This window comes from Ricinus communis, chromosome 10, assembly GCF_019578655.1.
Source record: "Ricinus communis isolate WT05 ecotype wild-type chromosome 10, ASM1957865v1, whole genome shotgun sequence".
NCBI classification, from domain to species: Eukaryota; Viridiplantae; Streptophyta; class Magnoliopsida; order Malpighiales; family Euphorbiaceae; genus Ricinus; species Ricinus communis.
The window spans coordinates 20,077,691-20,094,992 of NC_063265.1; the positions used below are offsets into that span (position 1 = coordinate 20,077,691).

General features: G+C 26.7%; 1 protein-coding gene across 1 annotated transcript; it reads left to right on the top strand.

Annotated features, from left to right (window-relative positions):
* Nucleotides 1-9,403: 9,403 nt before the first annotated feature.
* LOC8259359 (transcription initiation factor IIB-2) lies at nt 9,404-13,890 on the top strand. The gene is made up of 7 exons (XM_002534424.4): nt 9,404-9,903; nt 10,339-10,363; nt 11,272-11,401; nt 11,493-11,623; nt 11,771-11,859; nt 12,644-12,720; nt 13,328-13,890. Exons 1-7 carry the CDS (start codon nt 9,551-9,553, stop codon nt 13,459-13,461), a joined length of 939 nt encoding a protein of 312 aa, XP_002534470.1. The 5' UTR covers nt 9,404-9,550; the 3' UTR covers nt 13,462-13,890.
* Nucleotides 13,891-17,302: the final 3,412 nt, after the last annotated feature.

Here is a 17,302-nt window from a genome sequence, read left to right on the forward strand (position 1 = left end):
TTTATTTTTTAAACTCATTTTTCTATTTCCAACTTATTAGTTATATACTCATAGCTCAAGTTGACATTCTTAGTTCATATTTACATCCTTAGCTCGTTACTAGTTTAATATTTAGTTTATTAATTAGCTTTGCGTGTTAATTTGGTAAAACTGCATCAACTTAGCTAAGAATCCAATGTAATCTAAGTTCCTTTATTACTTGTAAAACCATCTAGTTAGAAGTCAAATAGTCGCACTTTTTACATTTATTGCATCCATAACAATTATTTGAGGTAATCAGTCTCTAAGATACTAAGCAATTAATTACATATGAAAGGACTGAAATACTGAACAAACACAAATTTAAAAATCTAAAGTCTTATTGGTTTTATTTAAATATCTTAATAAAAAATAAATTAAATTATTATCCATAACCTTTTAACATAAATAGAAAAAAAAACTGGAGTAAAAAATTATAAGAAAAATAATAAAAAGATAAGAATTAATAATTTTTTCTTATATTATAATAGCTTTGTATTTTTAATTATATTTGAGATATAACAAATTAGGTGAATCAAATTAAGGATCACTTAGTAGAGTTTAAAATTTGTGTGTGAAAGTCTGAATTCATCCAAATCTTACTATTCCAACTTGCTTCTTCCTATTGTTCTTGGTTTATAGAGAAAATAAAATAAAAAATAACTTTTTTTGCCATTTTGAATAAGATTGGATCCAACGGATTTGAAGGACATCAAATTCTGAATACTTTAAATATTCTATACGATAATAAAAAAAATTAAACATCTCATTTCTTTTTTTTTTTTACAACTCTAATCTACATAAAATATAATAATTTCACTAAATTATTTTTTAATATTTTGAGGTTAAGAGATAATTTTATAAAAATATTATATAACACATTAGATGAATAAAAATAAAAATTCATTCAATAATGAGTTACTAATAGTTTTTCGACTTCATCTCAAAAGCCAATAATCAAATCAGACAGCACTGGCACAATAAGACTTTCAAAAATACCCACTTGACCCCGGAACCACAAATTCTTGCAAGAAGCTATTGAGGTTCTCATGATCATGATGATGCAAAATGAACTTGCTCTTCATATTTGTAAAACAATTTATAGCTTAATTAATATTTTGAATTTAAATTTATTATGTTAAATTCTTGAATTAATATTTTATTCTTTCCAAAAATATAATCTTAGAATAATCATATTAACTCTGAATATAAAAAAAGAAATGATATCTAACTTTTATTTTTTTTCTTAAAAAAAAAAAATAAAAAAAAAAAACTCTCTAAAATTTGATATTTATATGTTGACTATATGTATGATTTTCTCCCACGTTTATTACCTTAAGCTTTTGGTACGTGCAATTGTTCCTAGCCTTAGATTAGTAGGTACTAACGAACTTGATCTATCTTGGAAAAATTTCTAAAATTTTAATACTGAAAGGAAAGGAAGATTTTTTTATTATGCAAAACTAAGAGTAATTTGCTAATAAAATTATTAACTTATTCTCTAAGTAAATGATACTTTATATTATCTTTTTAACTAGCTTATGAATAGATTTGCCTTGATTTATTTTTAGCCCGTTTAAGGAGCTATATAATACGAGTAAAAATTCTCTTATAAAATATAAACAAATCAACCATCCTTCTAATGTTGTATATGTATATAATATTATATAAATTTATAAGAATTGCTATTATTTTTATTTTAAATAACTCATTGACATAATTAAATGTTAAAATTAATAATTACATATTGTATTTAATTATTAATTAATTAATTATACTTTTTTTTATTTATTAAACTTTTTATATGTGTTTAAAATTTAAATAATAGTATTTGACAATTATAAGCTTTACTTATATAATTTTAATTTTGTATAAATAATTAAAAGTTATATATAAAATTACTGATAATCTTAATTAATAAAAAATTTAATAAATTATTAAAAATAATACTGATAGATTGTCTGTAATTCAAAAATAGGCATTATAATGGTAAAATAATCTAACGAAATCCTAAATTAACGGCATTCATAGAAACATCTACACTGTATAATTAGTTGAATGACAAAAATATTATGCCAAATGAAAGGTTGAATTATATACTAACTTAAGGTTTATATTTTACATCAAACCAGTCCAGTGTTCGTATTTCGAGAAAAAATAATTTTTCATAAATAAAATATTTAAATGAATTAAAATTAATTTATACGTCTACAGTAATATTAGAAATAAATTATTTAGATGTATATAAATTTATATATAAAAAAAAAGGAATTGAACTTTCTTTATATAATAAAAGAAAGTACAAGACTTCTAATCTAAATAAGTAAATGATGATGAACTTAGATAATTATAAATTTCTGTAAGCTTTTTAGGATTCGTTTTCTTTCTAATTTTCTTGTCTATTTGTACTTTAATTATGTTTGCAAATGGAAGTAGAATACATGAACAAGAAAAGAAATGGTCATAATATAAATTAATTATGATAATAAAATAATCTAGTATCCGTTAGATGAAAGTTATTTTATACAAATAAATTAATTATGTGAATTAGAAGTTAATATGCATGTATGTGGTTTATTAGTTATAAATTATGTAATTTAATAAATTTTAATTTTTAATATTTATTTATAATATTTTATAAAATAATAGTAAACTAACTATTTTTAGATGTTCTTAATTCTTTTTAAAATTTATTAATAAAATAATATAAAAATTATATTCAAAATATTTTTTATTAATTCTAATATTATGTAAATATCAATATAATTAATATTACTATTTTTAGAATTATAAATTATTATATAATTAAAAATTAATTTTAATAAATATAATATTTAAAAATATTATTTTTATAATTAGAATTATTACTTAATTAAAAAATTAATTTATTAATTAATATAATTAATAAGATTTTTGAATAACTATTATCTAATTAGAAAACTAATCTATTATTAATATGTTAGTTCTTAGGATTAGAATGGGTGTTTAATTAAGAATATAATTTATTAGTTAAAATTAACTATCTAATATTTAATATATTATATTAAATATAAATTTTTAAAATTTCTAACTATTATGACTGAAATTTAATACAAAACTAAGCACATATTTAGTGCACCGTTGTATAATTTATGCAATATGAGAATTTTAAAAAATTCTTCTACTTATTGTTTAACTGATATAAGCTCAGAAGTATGATGTACAAGTATGAAACATTATGCAAAAGAGATATATTATACATAGTTCTGTTATTAATTTAATAATTTCAATTTGATGTCTAAAGTTTTACATTTTAATTTCAATTTTTTCATCTTCTTGTAATGCTGTAGATTTTACAATATCATATCAATTAAGTACCCAAACTTACGCTATAATATAGTTTATGTTTAATAAACTATAATTTAAATATAAAATAAAACACAACTATTGAAATTATTAAACTTTGGTCAATTAATAAACTATTGTTTTTCAAAATCTCTTTTAGAAAAACTGAATATTTTTACTTTAATTAATTGATATATCAAAATCAACCGTCCTTCTGCATTCTATCGTCATAAAAATTATTATAATATTTTTACTCTATTTCTTTGAATTATAAATGTAATTTAAATTTTATAAAATATTTCGATAATTTCGTTCTCAATCATTTAAGTACTTTAAATTCTTTTTTTTAATCTTTTCCGTAAGAATTATTCTAAGACTTTTAATCTATTTTTTCAATCTAACTTTTATATATTCTTTATTCGATTTTATAAAATACCTTTATTTATAATTTTATACATGTATTTTCATAATTTATAACTAATAAACCACATACATGCATATTAACTTCTAATTCACATAATTAATTTATTTGTATAAAATAACTTTCATCTAACGGATACTAGATTATTTTATTATCATAATTAATTTATATTATGACCATTTCTTTTCTTGTTCATGTATTCTACTTCCATTTGCAAACATAATTAAAGTACAAATAGACAAGAAAATTAGATTGAAAAAATAGATTAAAAGTCTTAGAATAATTCTTACGGAAAAGATTAAAGAAAAGAATTTAAAGTACTTAAATGATTGAGAACGAAATTATCGAAATATTTTATAAAATTTAAATTACATTTATAATTCAAAGAAATAGAGTAAAAATATTATAATAATTTTTATGACGATAGAGTGAGGAGATTCAAAAGAATAAAGTAAAAGTCTTAAAATAATTCTTGTAAAAGAGTGAGAAAAAAAAATCAAAGTAATTAATAATTGTAAGCAAAATTTTAAATTTTTTTACAAGAATTAGATTAAATTTATAATTCAAAAAATATATTAAAAATTACAGAATAATTTTTATGATGATAGAGTTAGGAGATTCAAAAGAACGGAATAAAAGTCTTAAAATAATTCTTGTGAAAGAGAATAAAAAAAAATCAAAGTAATTAATAATTGTGAGCAAAATTATAGAAACTTTTTACAGGAATTAGATTAAATTTATAATTCAAACAAATAGATTAACGATATTAAAATAATATCATTCTTATGATAATAGGGTAATTAAAAAGGAATTGAGATCTCTTCTCGTATACAACTATTTTTATGAGGAAAATCTCGCTTATTCAAAAGGCTGATTATTTAAAATTCTTTTTTTTTCTCATAAATAAGTAAGCGTTGATAGGAGCAGCGGGATGATGATGAGTATATAAATCAATAAAGAATATGGTTTCAACTCTTTTGAGGTCAAATCTTTTCTTGGCAAGTATGATAGAACCATTAGCTATGCATTAGGAAACGAAAAACAGCTATAAGGAACAGTTTTGAAAAGACAAGAAAAAGCAAAGCTATTAATCATTGTTCTCTTTGGGGCTAGGGTCCAAACCTTCGACCCGTGACTTATTGCGACCCGCCCGAAATGGCCATCCATACTAAGACCTTATTCACACAGATTTGAAAGTAATTAAATATTTAGCAATAGAATTATAAAAAAAATTATATCAGTTTCTTTAAGAATAATTAATATATCTCTTTGGTATTTATAAAATTATTACTTTTTAGTAATGTTTTTTATATAAATTTTTAAATTCGTCACAATTTAAAATAATAAATTAAAATATTTTAAAATAAATTGCTACGAAAAGCATTGTTTTTATGATATACAGATATTTTTATAAATGAATTTTGATTTGTTAAACAAAGTATTTTGATTTAAATAGAAAACCCAATCCAAGTATTTGGATTAGCCCATGAATTAGGCCCAGTCCAAAAACAATATTAGAAAAACTAAACAAAAAAGAAAATTAAACAAAAGAATACTAAAGGCTGTCTAACAATTTTAAACTCATAAATTTGGTTCAAACAATAAGAAAGAAGTTATCTTATTGAATCTGAACCAACCATCGGAATCGGTTCAATTCTATATGTATATTAAACAAACACCTACACATAACATTTTTTATATTTCTCATTAACAAGTAAGTTTTAATATCATTGATAATTTATAATTGTATATATTATTTAGCAATTATATATTTTTAGTTTTCATAACGAGATTTTTTAATTATGATATATGTTATAAAATATAATTTAGAAAAGTTAAAGACTGGATAATTTAGATCTTTTTGTAAGCTGTTGTAATTTTAAAATTAAAATTAAATTTTATAGGACTTAAATTGAAACTAAGCCGTTAATTAAATCAGAATGGACTAAAATTATAAGTTAGTCTGAACTATCCACCCAATTCATAATGGGTTTTTCTTATAAATGCCATAAAAATATAAAATAATTATAAAAATATCTACAAAAATTGTTGACAATAAAATATTTAAAAACGAAATGTTATTTACAAAATATCCTAAAATGGATTTTATTTACAAAAACATATGATTTGATTTTTTAGATGAAATGATATATATTAGATATAATTTTATTATATTTTTAACAGATAATGAATTTAAAACATATTAATTTCTTATGAAATATTATAGCATTTTGTTTAATTTTGTGATATCAATAAATAAATAAATCTAAAATATATTTTTCTAATTTAAAGATTTAGAGATATATTGAGAATATCATATATAAAAAATAAAATAAATTGTTACATGTTGAAAAAAAGTATATGTTTATTATATTTTTGATATAAACTAAATAAAATATATGTTGGTTGTTAATTATATTTATATTTAAATACTAATGATATGGAATATTAATTTTTAATATTAGAATTTAGATAAATAATTTAATCAGTAGTTACAATATTTATAAATATTTTAAAAAGCTATAAAAATGTGAAACATTAATAAAATAAAAATAAAAAACAACAAAATGTATATACTTAACCAAAATAGTATATATTAAGTATGTCAATCTTTTTTAAATAAAATAAAATATAAATTTATAAAAATTGAACAAAAAAGAATACACATTTACTGAATAATATTATATTTTGAGTATATGATATTCTTTTAAAATATTTATTAAAATATGATATACGTTAGGTATTTGTAAAAATATTTAAAAATTAATTTTAAAATAGTAGAAAAATAAAAAAATAAAAAAAGATATTTTTAAAAATAACAGTGAATAGTTTTGAAAAATGTAATTATTCTAAAAAATGGATAAATGGTGAAATTTTCAAATTCATGATTTATCCTTCGAGTGAACCATAACCCGATGATTTGCGGACAATTCAGGCCCTTGACGAAGTCCACTTTGAGCTAAGGACAGAAGAGGTATGGCCTATGAACATTGATGCTTCCGGTTTCATTTCTTTCTGGTGCAAAAGGTATCTGGGAAGTCAATTAAACACTCATGATTTTTTCTTTTATATCTCTATTAAACTCTAAACATTTCTAAAAGTTTAATTAAATTCTAAATTTTTTTAAAAAGTTTAATTAATACGGTTTAAAATATTTATTGGTGACGTAATTTTAAATTTCTCTGCCACTATAAATCACGCATAAAATTTATTATCACAAAATCGAAATAGTGTAAAATCAATCGTAGATATAAACTCGTGCAAAATAACAATTGCATGAAATAAAAAGGGCACAAAATTAATCAACCTCATTTATGATAGACCCAGCCAAAGAGTGAGTTCAAATTGCAAAACTGACAAAACCAGAATGATCAAATTTGAAACCGGACCTAGTCGAGAGTTCTGTAGAAGTTCATGAATTTAAAAATTAGAAGTGAGAGAAATATAAATGAATCATTGATATATCAATTTTAATTTGAGCTTTAAGTTAAGTTAACGATTTGTCTTTTTATATTATAAACTCTTCTATATTACTTTAAACACTTAATATGAGACAATTTATACATCTTTCAGCACTCCTACTTCAAGTGTTATTTGGGAAAGGCCAACATAAGCCCATTGTCATAGATTAATAAAATTTAAAATAGTTCATAAGTTAAATGAGTCTCAAGATAAACCCATTCTCATACTCTAATGCCATAAAAAAAATAATACAAAAACTCATGAACCCACATATTAGAAAGAGTTGACTTGTTAATGGATCTTAATAAATAATTTTTCTTAATCTAGGTTTAACCATTAGTATGACTTAATCAAGATAATGAATTTGCCCTTTCATAATATAAACTCTTTTATATTTTCTTATATATTCAATGTGGAATAATTTACACATCTTTCAAAAAAAAAAAAAAATTAACTAAAATTGAAATCTTAACAGGGAAAGGACCGGTTAAAGTTCAACTTCCTGTTGAACCTGAGTTGGTCATGAACTTGAAATGGCAGTCTATATCAGTTAAACTCTTTAAGATTTAATATTATTAATTAAGAAACTTTTAAGCTTATGAGTTTTTAAATTTTTGTTTAAATTTTTATTGAGTTGATTTGAATTTTAATATCTCATACACAATTAAATTTTAATTATGATCCACGTAAAAAAGTTAACTGAATTATATCATAGTTATTAACTTTCATAAAACATATAATTATTATAATAAATTTCTAAAAAAAATATAAAAAGATTAAGGGTGTAATGAATTTGAATATTTTTTAAAGTATAATTTTTATAATATTTAAATAAAAATTTCAATTTTTTCTAATTTGAATTGGAGTTGCGCAGGGACTAAACCATAATCGGAACCATAAGCTGACCTTGAACAATTCAATCGTTAACTATGAATCAAACTTTTATATATGGACCAGTTTATGGTTCAACTTTCAAATGAACTGTTAACTACCCATTTATGGCCAATTTAAGCTCTTAGCCAGATCTAACTTTATACTTTTTATTAGTGTAAGAATGTAACGCGCAAAGCTGCATGAATTATTGACCCGTGGACCTGTCCAAATCGCCTGAAACTCCTAATTGTGGGGCTAAATGCTGAGAGCAACATACTAATTTGAATATGAAATTAAATTATATCAAATTAAGTGTTATATTGTGAAAAATCGATAAAAGTCATCCCTAAATCTCATGACTAGTGTAATAGATTACTATTTTGGGTTATTGAACCCTGATTTAATTTTGTAATTTGTTCAATATTTCATGGTTATAATCTTAGTAGGAAACCTAACCTTAGTACCATATTTGTGAAGCCTGAATTATTATTTCAATCTCGCCCTTAGTGGTTCATGCAGGTTTGGCTTGTCATATGACACTTGTCTAAACTATTGAGCAGTGGTTTTTGGTCTGAATGAGATCTTGATTGTTGTTAAAATGAAATGAGAAGCAGGATTCAATTAGAAGGCAAAAGTAAGAGATTTTGTTAACTATTAAATATTAACTAAAATTACAATTTATAAATCTAAAAAAAACAAAATAATTTAATTTAGTATTTTAAAAACAATTTCTTTTAATGATTGAAAATCTAAAAATACTTATGATGGATAATAAGTATTGAGTTGAGGCTATCAATTTTGGGTCATTCCCAATTGATAAAAATCTAAAATGCAACAACGAATAATCTAACATGTATCATCCAAATTTAATTAGAGGCGTTTGTGTCCGAGAGGCCCACCTCTTTCCCTCTCCAAAAAAATTGTAATTGTTTATATATAAAAAAAAAAAGAAAATCATCCAAACATGGCCTTATTATTCAACTAGAAAAAGAAAAAACCAATATCACCAACAAGACACGACACAACACAACAGAAGCCCTTCACCTTTTCCTTTCCTTCCTTTAAGAAAAAATAATATAATAAAAAAATAATAACCTACTCCTCACTTAATTCCCGGGAAACTTCTCCATGCGGGAATAATACTAACCTTACAACTAACTGAATTAACTCGCTGCATCTCAACCCTCTATCCACAGATCAACTGCTGTGATTACTTCAACCACATCATAAAATTATACTCTCACCGCACTCGATCATCCCTTCCTACCTCCCTAACCCTTGCTATAAATAACCCCTCTTTGACTGCTCCTCGCATTTTGTTTTCCTTCTGGAACAGAAAATAAAGAAAGCATCGAGAAAACAATAATCAAAGAAACAAACAAGAGAACAGGAAAAAAAGGAAGGAAAGGAAAAAAGAAAAGAGAAAACTGTAATTAAAAAATTGTATAGAAAATGGGAGACGCGTATTGTTCAGATTGCAAGAGGCAAACGGAGGTGGTGTTTGATCACTCGGCGGGTGACACGGTGTGTTCGGAGTGTGGGTTAGTACTAGAATCACATTCGATTGATGAAACGTCAGAGTGGAGAACATTCGCAAATGAATCAGGGGATAATGATCCTGTGCGTGTCGGTGGACCCACGAATCCGTTGTTAGCTGATGGTGGTCTTTCTACCGTTATTGCTAAACCTAATGGTGCTTCTGGAGAGTTCTTATCTTCTTCCTTAGGTAGATGGCAAAATAGAGGTTCTAATCCTGATCGTGGTCTGATTTTGGCTTTTAAAACTATTGCTACCATGTCTGATAGGTAATTCCTTTGTTTTTTCTTTTCGATTTTTTAGTTTCTCTTTGGATTGTTTATTGAGTTTACTGTTTGGAGTTTGTTAGATTTGTTCTTTCTTAATCTGTGTGTAATTGATGTTGTAATTGGATCTTGAATTTTTGTTGGGGTTATTTTATATGTTTCAAGGGTACGGTATTGCCCTTAATAGTTGGAATTGAAGGTTTTGATCTTTAGATAGGCTAAATCATGTGCAAAATCATGCCATCTTTTGTATGAGAATTGATTAAATAGAAATCAATTGAGTTGGATCCTTGCCTCATATAGTCTTTATCTAATTGTGTTTGAGTTCCTTAAAATTGGTATCAATTTTTGATACATAATCATGTGTTTTTAAGAAACATTTGAAATTTATTGTTAATGTGATTATTTATTTGTTTTTGTTTTTGATTTTGGTTTCAGGTTGGGCCTTGTTGCTACTATCAAGGTATGCTACTCATGGATTCGTTCAATATCTTATTGCTGATTGAGTTAGAAGTCTTCTTAGTGCAAATTCATTTACTCTTCTGTGCAAATACTCTTTCATTGGTGTAATTCATTGAGTAAGGGTAGGTGGGACTTCTTGTTGTGGATTTATCATGTGTTCAAACTATAGAAACAGTCTAGTAGCTTCTGCAATGGAAAGGCCATGGTATCTGATCCTCTCTGGAAGTTGCAATGTTGAGGGTCTTGTGCATTAGTATAACTTTACTTTAGAATTATATTACTACTAAGTTATTGACTAGCTTGGTATCAGAAGTTTAGTTTATGTTTTAATATTGTAATGTGTCTTTACCTTTCAAGTTCCAATTCTTAAATGGAGTAGAGGGAGGTAGTTCCAATGCTGAGGTAATTTGCCCCCACAATATATTGTTTGTTTGGATTTGCTATTCTACGGAGTAGCTCAGATTCATGATCTTGATGAAACACGCCTTGAGTGTTCTAAGAGATTCCATTATCATGACAACTACTTGGGTTACCATTTACAAAAAAAATACACCTTCTAATGCTGGTTCCATAATTGTTCTAGAGTGCAGAAATGTGAAACATTTCTTCCTTTTGCAAGCCTGCAATAATTCTTAAGTAGGTGACTTAATTTTGTTGCAAAGAAAAAACTGTCCAGATATAAATGAAATGCTTCCGCATCCTTCCCCCTATGGAGGAGGAGACAAAATTATAGTGAATGATGGGGTGAGATTGAACGCAATTTTGTTCAATCACTCGCGCTATTTAAAAATCTCAATTTTTTATGCCTTCTTTGCTGCTTGCTTCTTTGTTTTTGTTGTTCATATAATTTTGAGAATTAATTCCTGTAGTGATGCTTTTGTTCTGACAATAGATTGTCATGATATGTAGGATCGGGCTAATGAGATCTATAAAAAGGTGGAAGATCAAAAGTCCAGTAGAGGAAGAAATCAGGATGCCTTATTGGCTGCTTGCCTCTACATTGCTTGTCGACAAGAAGACAAGCCACGAACTGTAAAGGGTACAGCCTAATATCCTTTTAAAATCTGGATGCTTCCTGATTTATCTTTCCCTATGTGTTTGAGCTTCCCTGAACTGTGGATTTCAACTAGAAATTTGCTCTGTCGCCAATGGAGCCACAAAGAAGGAAATTGGCCGAGCAAAAGAATACATAGTGAAACAATTGGGACTGGAGACAGGTCAGTCAGTGGAGATGGGAACAATACATGCTGGGGATTTCATGGTGGGTTCTTATTTTCATTATCTTTTCATCAAAGAACTTTACTGCACTCAGTTTCGCTATAGATTCACGTTCGTTTCACATTGCTGGATATATGTATTGGTTGTTTCAGTCATTGATGTCTAATATGAGCCTCAATTTGATATGTAGAGGCGTTTTTGTTCGAACCTTGGCATGAATAATCAAGCAATGAAAGCTGCCCAAGAAGCCGTGCAGAAGTCAGAAGAGTTCGACATAAGGTAATAATAATCTTTCAACAGTTCTGATTGCTTCTATGTTTAAGTGAGTTGTTTATTTTTCCCTTTGCTCATCTTAATTAGTATGTGAAGGCAATTTTCTTGGATTACCCTCTTAGGCTGAAATCATTTCACTTAACGTTGATGCATCATCTATGGATCTTTTTTTTGTGGGCAACTACAGGTGACATAAAATATGTGGCAGAGTTGGAGAGTTAATCTAGGAGAGATAATAATGTGCAGCTAATTTGTTCAAATCAATAATTTTGGAACATTTTTCATTGAGATGGCTCAAGTTTTATGACAAAAGCCTGTGACAGGGCATATGAAAGTATGCAGTGAAAGTCTTCAGCAGTACATAAAGATGAGAAGAATATTGATAGGATCCTTAAGAAGTATAGAGCAAACAAATTTGAAAATTTCTTTTCAAGCTTGAGCATGTTTATGCACTGTCTTTGAGTGTCATTGACTTTTAACATGAGGCCATTAGTACCCGAGGACGTGCTTGTGTGTATCCCTCATTTTGTATTTTCTTATCTTTTTTCTTTCTTTTCTTTTTCTCATTTTTTTACTTCAATGAATATTGTAATAGAAGGGGGAGAGATGTAGTTAGGAGCTGTTTCAGTTTCTGCAAAGCCACGGGGCTCACCCTTGATACAAGCATACTCATGCCAGTTGTTTCTGCCTTATTGACTAGTGCATATGGTGTGAATGCATGCATAAATGTTCTTTTTTGCTAGTTGCTTCTCTGGATTCTTTGTGATAGTTTGTTTTATAATGCCTGCAGGAGGAGTCCTATATCAATCGCAGCAGCAGTCATTTATATTATAAGTCAGCTTTCAGATGACAAGAAACTTCTTCGAGGTTTGATAATCTTATGTGTTAAAATTATGTTAGAACAACAGGTTCATCTTAATTTCTTTTTGCAGTATATTGCTGAATGCGATTATATTATTTCAAAATTTATTGGATTTTCTCCTTTGTACTCTGATAATACTAGCCTTGCACTTGTGCTTGGCTTTAAAATTTTAAATAAATATATGAAATTCTAAAAATAGAATTAAAAATATTAAGACGCTTGTAGTACTACTATGTAGTCGATAATTTGCTAGCCATAAATCTACACATACAAACAAATGACAACATTGGATTTAAATTTTGTAATACAATATTTGATTTATATTTTCATATAATGAGGTGGGTTTCATGCCGTATTTTTGCTTATAAATGGAACATCAATATCATACCAATAAATATCAAATAAAAAAAAATTAGTGAAGAAACAATATTTTTCATTCGTGAATACTAAAAAAAGAAGATTATCTTGTAATACTACCTTATTTATAGATTGGTAATTATGGTCCCCAGTATTTCTGGTAGGCATGGAAATTTTTTGGTTGTCATAATTCTTAGATTGCTGAATTTGAATGTGAATATGCACACGGGACTGATAATAGTGATGTGGATGCAGACATCTCACATGCCACTGGAGTTGCAGAGGGCACAATAAGGAATTCTTACAAGGACCTCTACCCCCATGTTTCCAAGATAATTCCAAGCTGGTACGCCAAAGAAGAGGATCTCAAGAATCTTTGCAGTCCATAAAATTACTACAGCAGACAGTATCCTGAAATTTGTTTGTTTGGATCCTTCCTTCCATCCATCCGTCGTTGGATGTATTCCGAAATTGTTTTGGGGACATTTTAAAACCACTGCTGTATAAGAAGGCCTTTTGTTTTCCATTTTCTTCAACGGTCGACTAAACCTTTCTGTAGTTCAGAAATAGGAAAAAGAAAAGAGCAAAAAAGTACTTGGAGGGAGCACATTACAACATTTCAATGGATATTGATTTGCATCAGGGAAAACTGTCAAAGCTTATAATTTTATTGTATTTCATTAACATTTTACATTTGTCAGTTCTTCTTACAAGCAATATAAGATACTGAAACAACGATGAGCTGAAAGGGTAAAGTTTAATTTGTGCCTGGATTATTAACGGGAGCTATCAAAGCTTATATATGTTCCTTTTCTTTCTTTCTTTTTTCTGTTTTTGTTTATTTGCTGGTTAAATGAAAATGGATGATCTTATGGTTGTTAATGGAGACGCAGAGTTTTGTTAAAGCCAGAGTTTATATTACAGGTTTTAATTTTTTTGAATATTTTATATATATATATATATATATATATTATTTTTACATATTAAAAATTATGTATATTTATTTTAATACATAGAATTTATGTTAACTTGGTTTCTGTAAATAATAATTTTGATTTTAAAAATTAATAATATATTTAGTACTAACTAATAGATTAATTTAGTAATTATACATTAATTCTTAATTTTATCAAAGCGTCTCACTTTAAACGTGGACCTGATACTTTCAAGAAATAGTGAGTCTGAATAACAATTTAACCGCCTAATATACAAACAATTCCACAATTTAGGATCCCTTTTAACTTAAAAACATTCCCTTTGATATGTTTGAGAATTACAATAATTAATTAAAGTAAATTAACATTCTGAAGCATATGGAAACAAACTAGACCTGTTCATGGGCCGGGCCTGGGCGGGCTTGGGCCGGACCTGACCGGGCTTGACTTTATTTTGAACAAGCCCGAGCCCGCCCAAGCCCGGAAATTTTTTAATATCTCTCAGCCCAACCCGAGCCCGAACTTTTTTTAAAAAGCCCGGTCCGACCCGACCAATTGTTAAACCTGTAAATACGGGTCGGGCTGTGCGGGTTCGGGTCGGGCTTGAGTTTAGTTTTATTTAAATATATTATTAATAACAATAAAATTATAAACAAAAATAATAGGTAGCTAAGTGGTAAATAACACTTAATTATAAGTTAAAGGTCACAAATTCAAATGCTAGGTATGACATTTTTTTTTTCTAATTAAACTAAATATCGGGCCGGGCCGGGCCAGACTTGGATTTTTATGGAAATCCCAAGCCCGGCTCTAAAAATTCGGGCTTTTTATGGGTTCAGGCCGGGCCGAATTTGTACACAGAAATTGTTATCCAAGCCCGGTCCGAAGAGTGCGGGCCTGGGCGGGTACCCAGGCCCATGAACAGGTCTAAAACAAACAAGTAAAACAAATTAAGGAGAAAGTTAATGCAAGAATTTCTAGTGCATTGACTCCAAGGTTCATATTTGATTTTGACGACGCAAAATGTCATTACTACTAATAAATTTATTTAGTTTAGCCCTTTGGATATCAGAGTTAATGTGAAAAGTTTTTTTTGTATTTATTACAATGCAATAAAGTAAAGAAGTTGAACATAAAAATAAAATTATAAAGATGGAAAGAATCCTTAGAGTAAATAAAAGCCACGAAGATAGAAGTGAGAATGCACAATATCAATAGTTTAAGCAAATGAAATATCAAGTTGTGGAGTATGTAATCTTAAAATAAAAACATTAGCACGAGGATGGATTCAAGTTTTGAGGACTTAAAGACTTCAATCAATGTAAAATGAATTCAAGAGTTGAGGATCTGAAAACTTTAGTTAATGTGAATGTGAAGTCCAACATAAAATCATGAAATAATAAAGATGAGAAGAGCTATAGAGCATTAAGTGCAATGAAAAGAGCATGTATAGCCTAGAAACTCATACGAGCAAGAATGATTTTCATATAAGAAAAATAGTTGATTAAATTTTCAAGAATTAAGTTATACTATTTTGAACAGTTTATGTGGGCAAGCTATACATAAATAGTTGACTATATCAGTCTAATTTTAGAAATAAAAACTAATATAATTTTTAGAGTTTGAAAAATAGAGTTTCAAATTTTTAAATGAATTATACTCAAGCCATTGAACTAGGTTAGTACAGATGAGGCCAATTAAAATTTTACGATGTTGATTCCACAAGAGGCATTTGAACATGATGTTCTTTAAATTTGTAGCTCTAGAGTTATATTTTATATGCAAAAGGTGTTGCATCAATTCAAGGTGTGTACTTACATAAAATACTAAAGCATGTTCAAACTGTCATTAGTAGATGAATAATAAAATATTTTAATTTTTAGAATATGAAAATGGATTATTTTGAGTTTTCTCAAATTATAAAATTACAATAGATTGATCAAAGTTTCTTTAAAAAAAAAAAAGGATTCATCATTTGGAGCTATATAGCTCAAAGTTTTGAATTTTTAAGTGGTCATTGTTCTTGTGAAAAAGAGCAAAATATCGGCATAAGCATTTATGATTTATATTTAATGCGCAAGCGATTCACGTTGTGAAGAATTTATTACTGCCACGTACACTTAAGAAATCAATTTTTAAAGCTATTAGAGTGGAAAAAAATATAGCTGTTGCATCCTTCATACCTATGAAAGTTTCTTCATGCCCTTATACCCTTTAAACTATAATCTTTTAAAGGGAATAACAACTAACTCTTATTTGAGGATATAAATACTTACTTGTAACATGAAATTCAAATATTCTTGAGCTCTCCAATATTTATATATTAGTGAAAAATATTTTCAAATATTTTCGAGCAATCAAATCATCATTAAATTCTTTTGTTCTTCATTTGTAAGATTAAAGTATTTTTATGTGAGGGTTTATGAGTTTACTTTACCTTTTAGTATTGAGTTATACTTGCAAGAATGAGTTAGTTTCTTTTTTCTTTAGTTGACCCTAATATAAAAATTGTGTGTGAGCTATAAAATACTTGAAAGAATTTAAATTTATACCTTGAATATAGTTAGATTTAGAGATTTGGGAGTTAGTCATAAGAAAACATTTGGATTTGTGTTAGTTATTAAAACAAGTATGAGTTTGAAAATATTTTGTTTTGATATTGTACTCATAAAAAGATTATTAATGGTGAAAATATTAAGTAAAATTTGAGAAGGAGATATATGTAAGGAGTTAGCCAAACCACTGTAAATTTAATATTCAAATATCTCTTCCCCATATTTTTATATTTGTTGATTGTTTGCTTGTTTGTTTGAATGCTTTAGATATTTATATATGCTTATTTATTTTAATTAATTGCTTTTGTTATTATTATTATTATTTTTAATATTCAAGTTTTTCAAAATAAATTTTTTTAATTAAAATATTTTTTTGTATACAATCGAAGCACTGCCCTTCCTCATTGCTATAAGATATTTCATAGTGGTTTTGTTAACCGCTTGCCTATATCCATTAATCAAACTTCACTTCAGATTTTAGTATTAATATTTTTTTATAAGTATAAAATCAAATTCAAATATTTCTAAACTCACACTCAAACTTCTTATAAGTATTTTGATAACTAGCATTCAGATGCTCCAATTCCAATATTTTTAAGATGCAAACTTATAAATTTTTGAGTTTTTTATGGGTTGTACACAATTTCTAAATTTTGGAACCTCTACAATATAAATATATTACAAAGATCTTCTAAAACTTGTTTTTCTTGCCTTTTGAGATGTAAAATCACTAATTAATT

Bases quoted from the DNA above. Each gene is read 5' to 3' on its own strand.
- LOC8259359 (XM_002534424.4), top strand. From the start codon at position 9,551: ATGGGAGACGCGTATTGTTCAGATTGCAAGAGGCAAACGGAGGTGGTG. The intron at 10,364-11,271 runs GTATGCTACTCA...CATGATATGTAG, and splicing joins GCCTTGTTGCTACTATCAAG to GATCGGGCTAATGAGATCTA. The intron at 11,860-12,643 runs GTAATAATAATC...TAATGCCTGCAG, and splicing joins TCAGAAGAGTTCGACATAAG to GAGGAGTCCTATATCAATCG.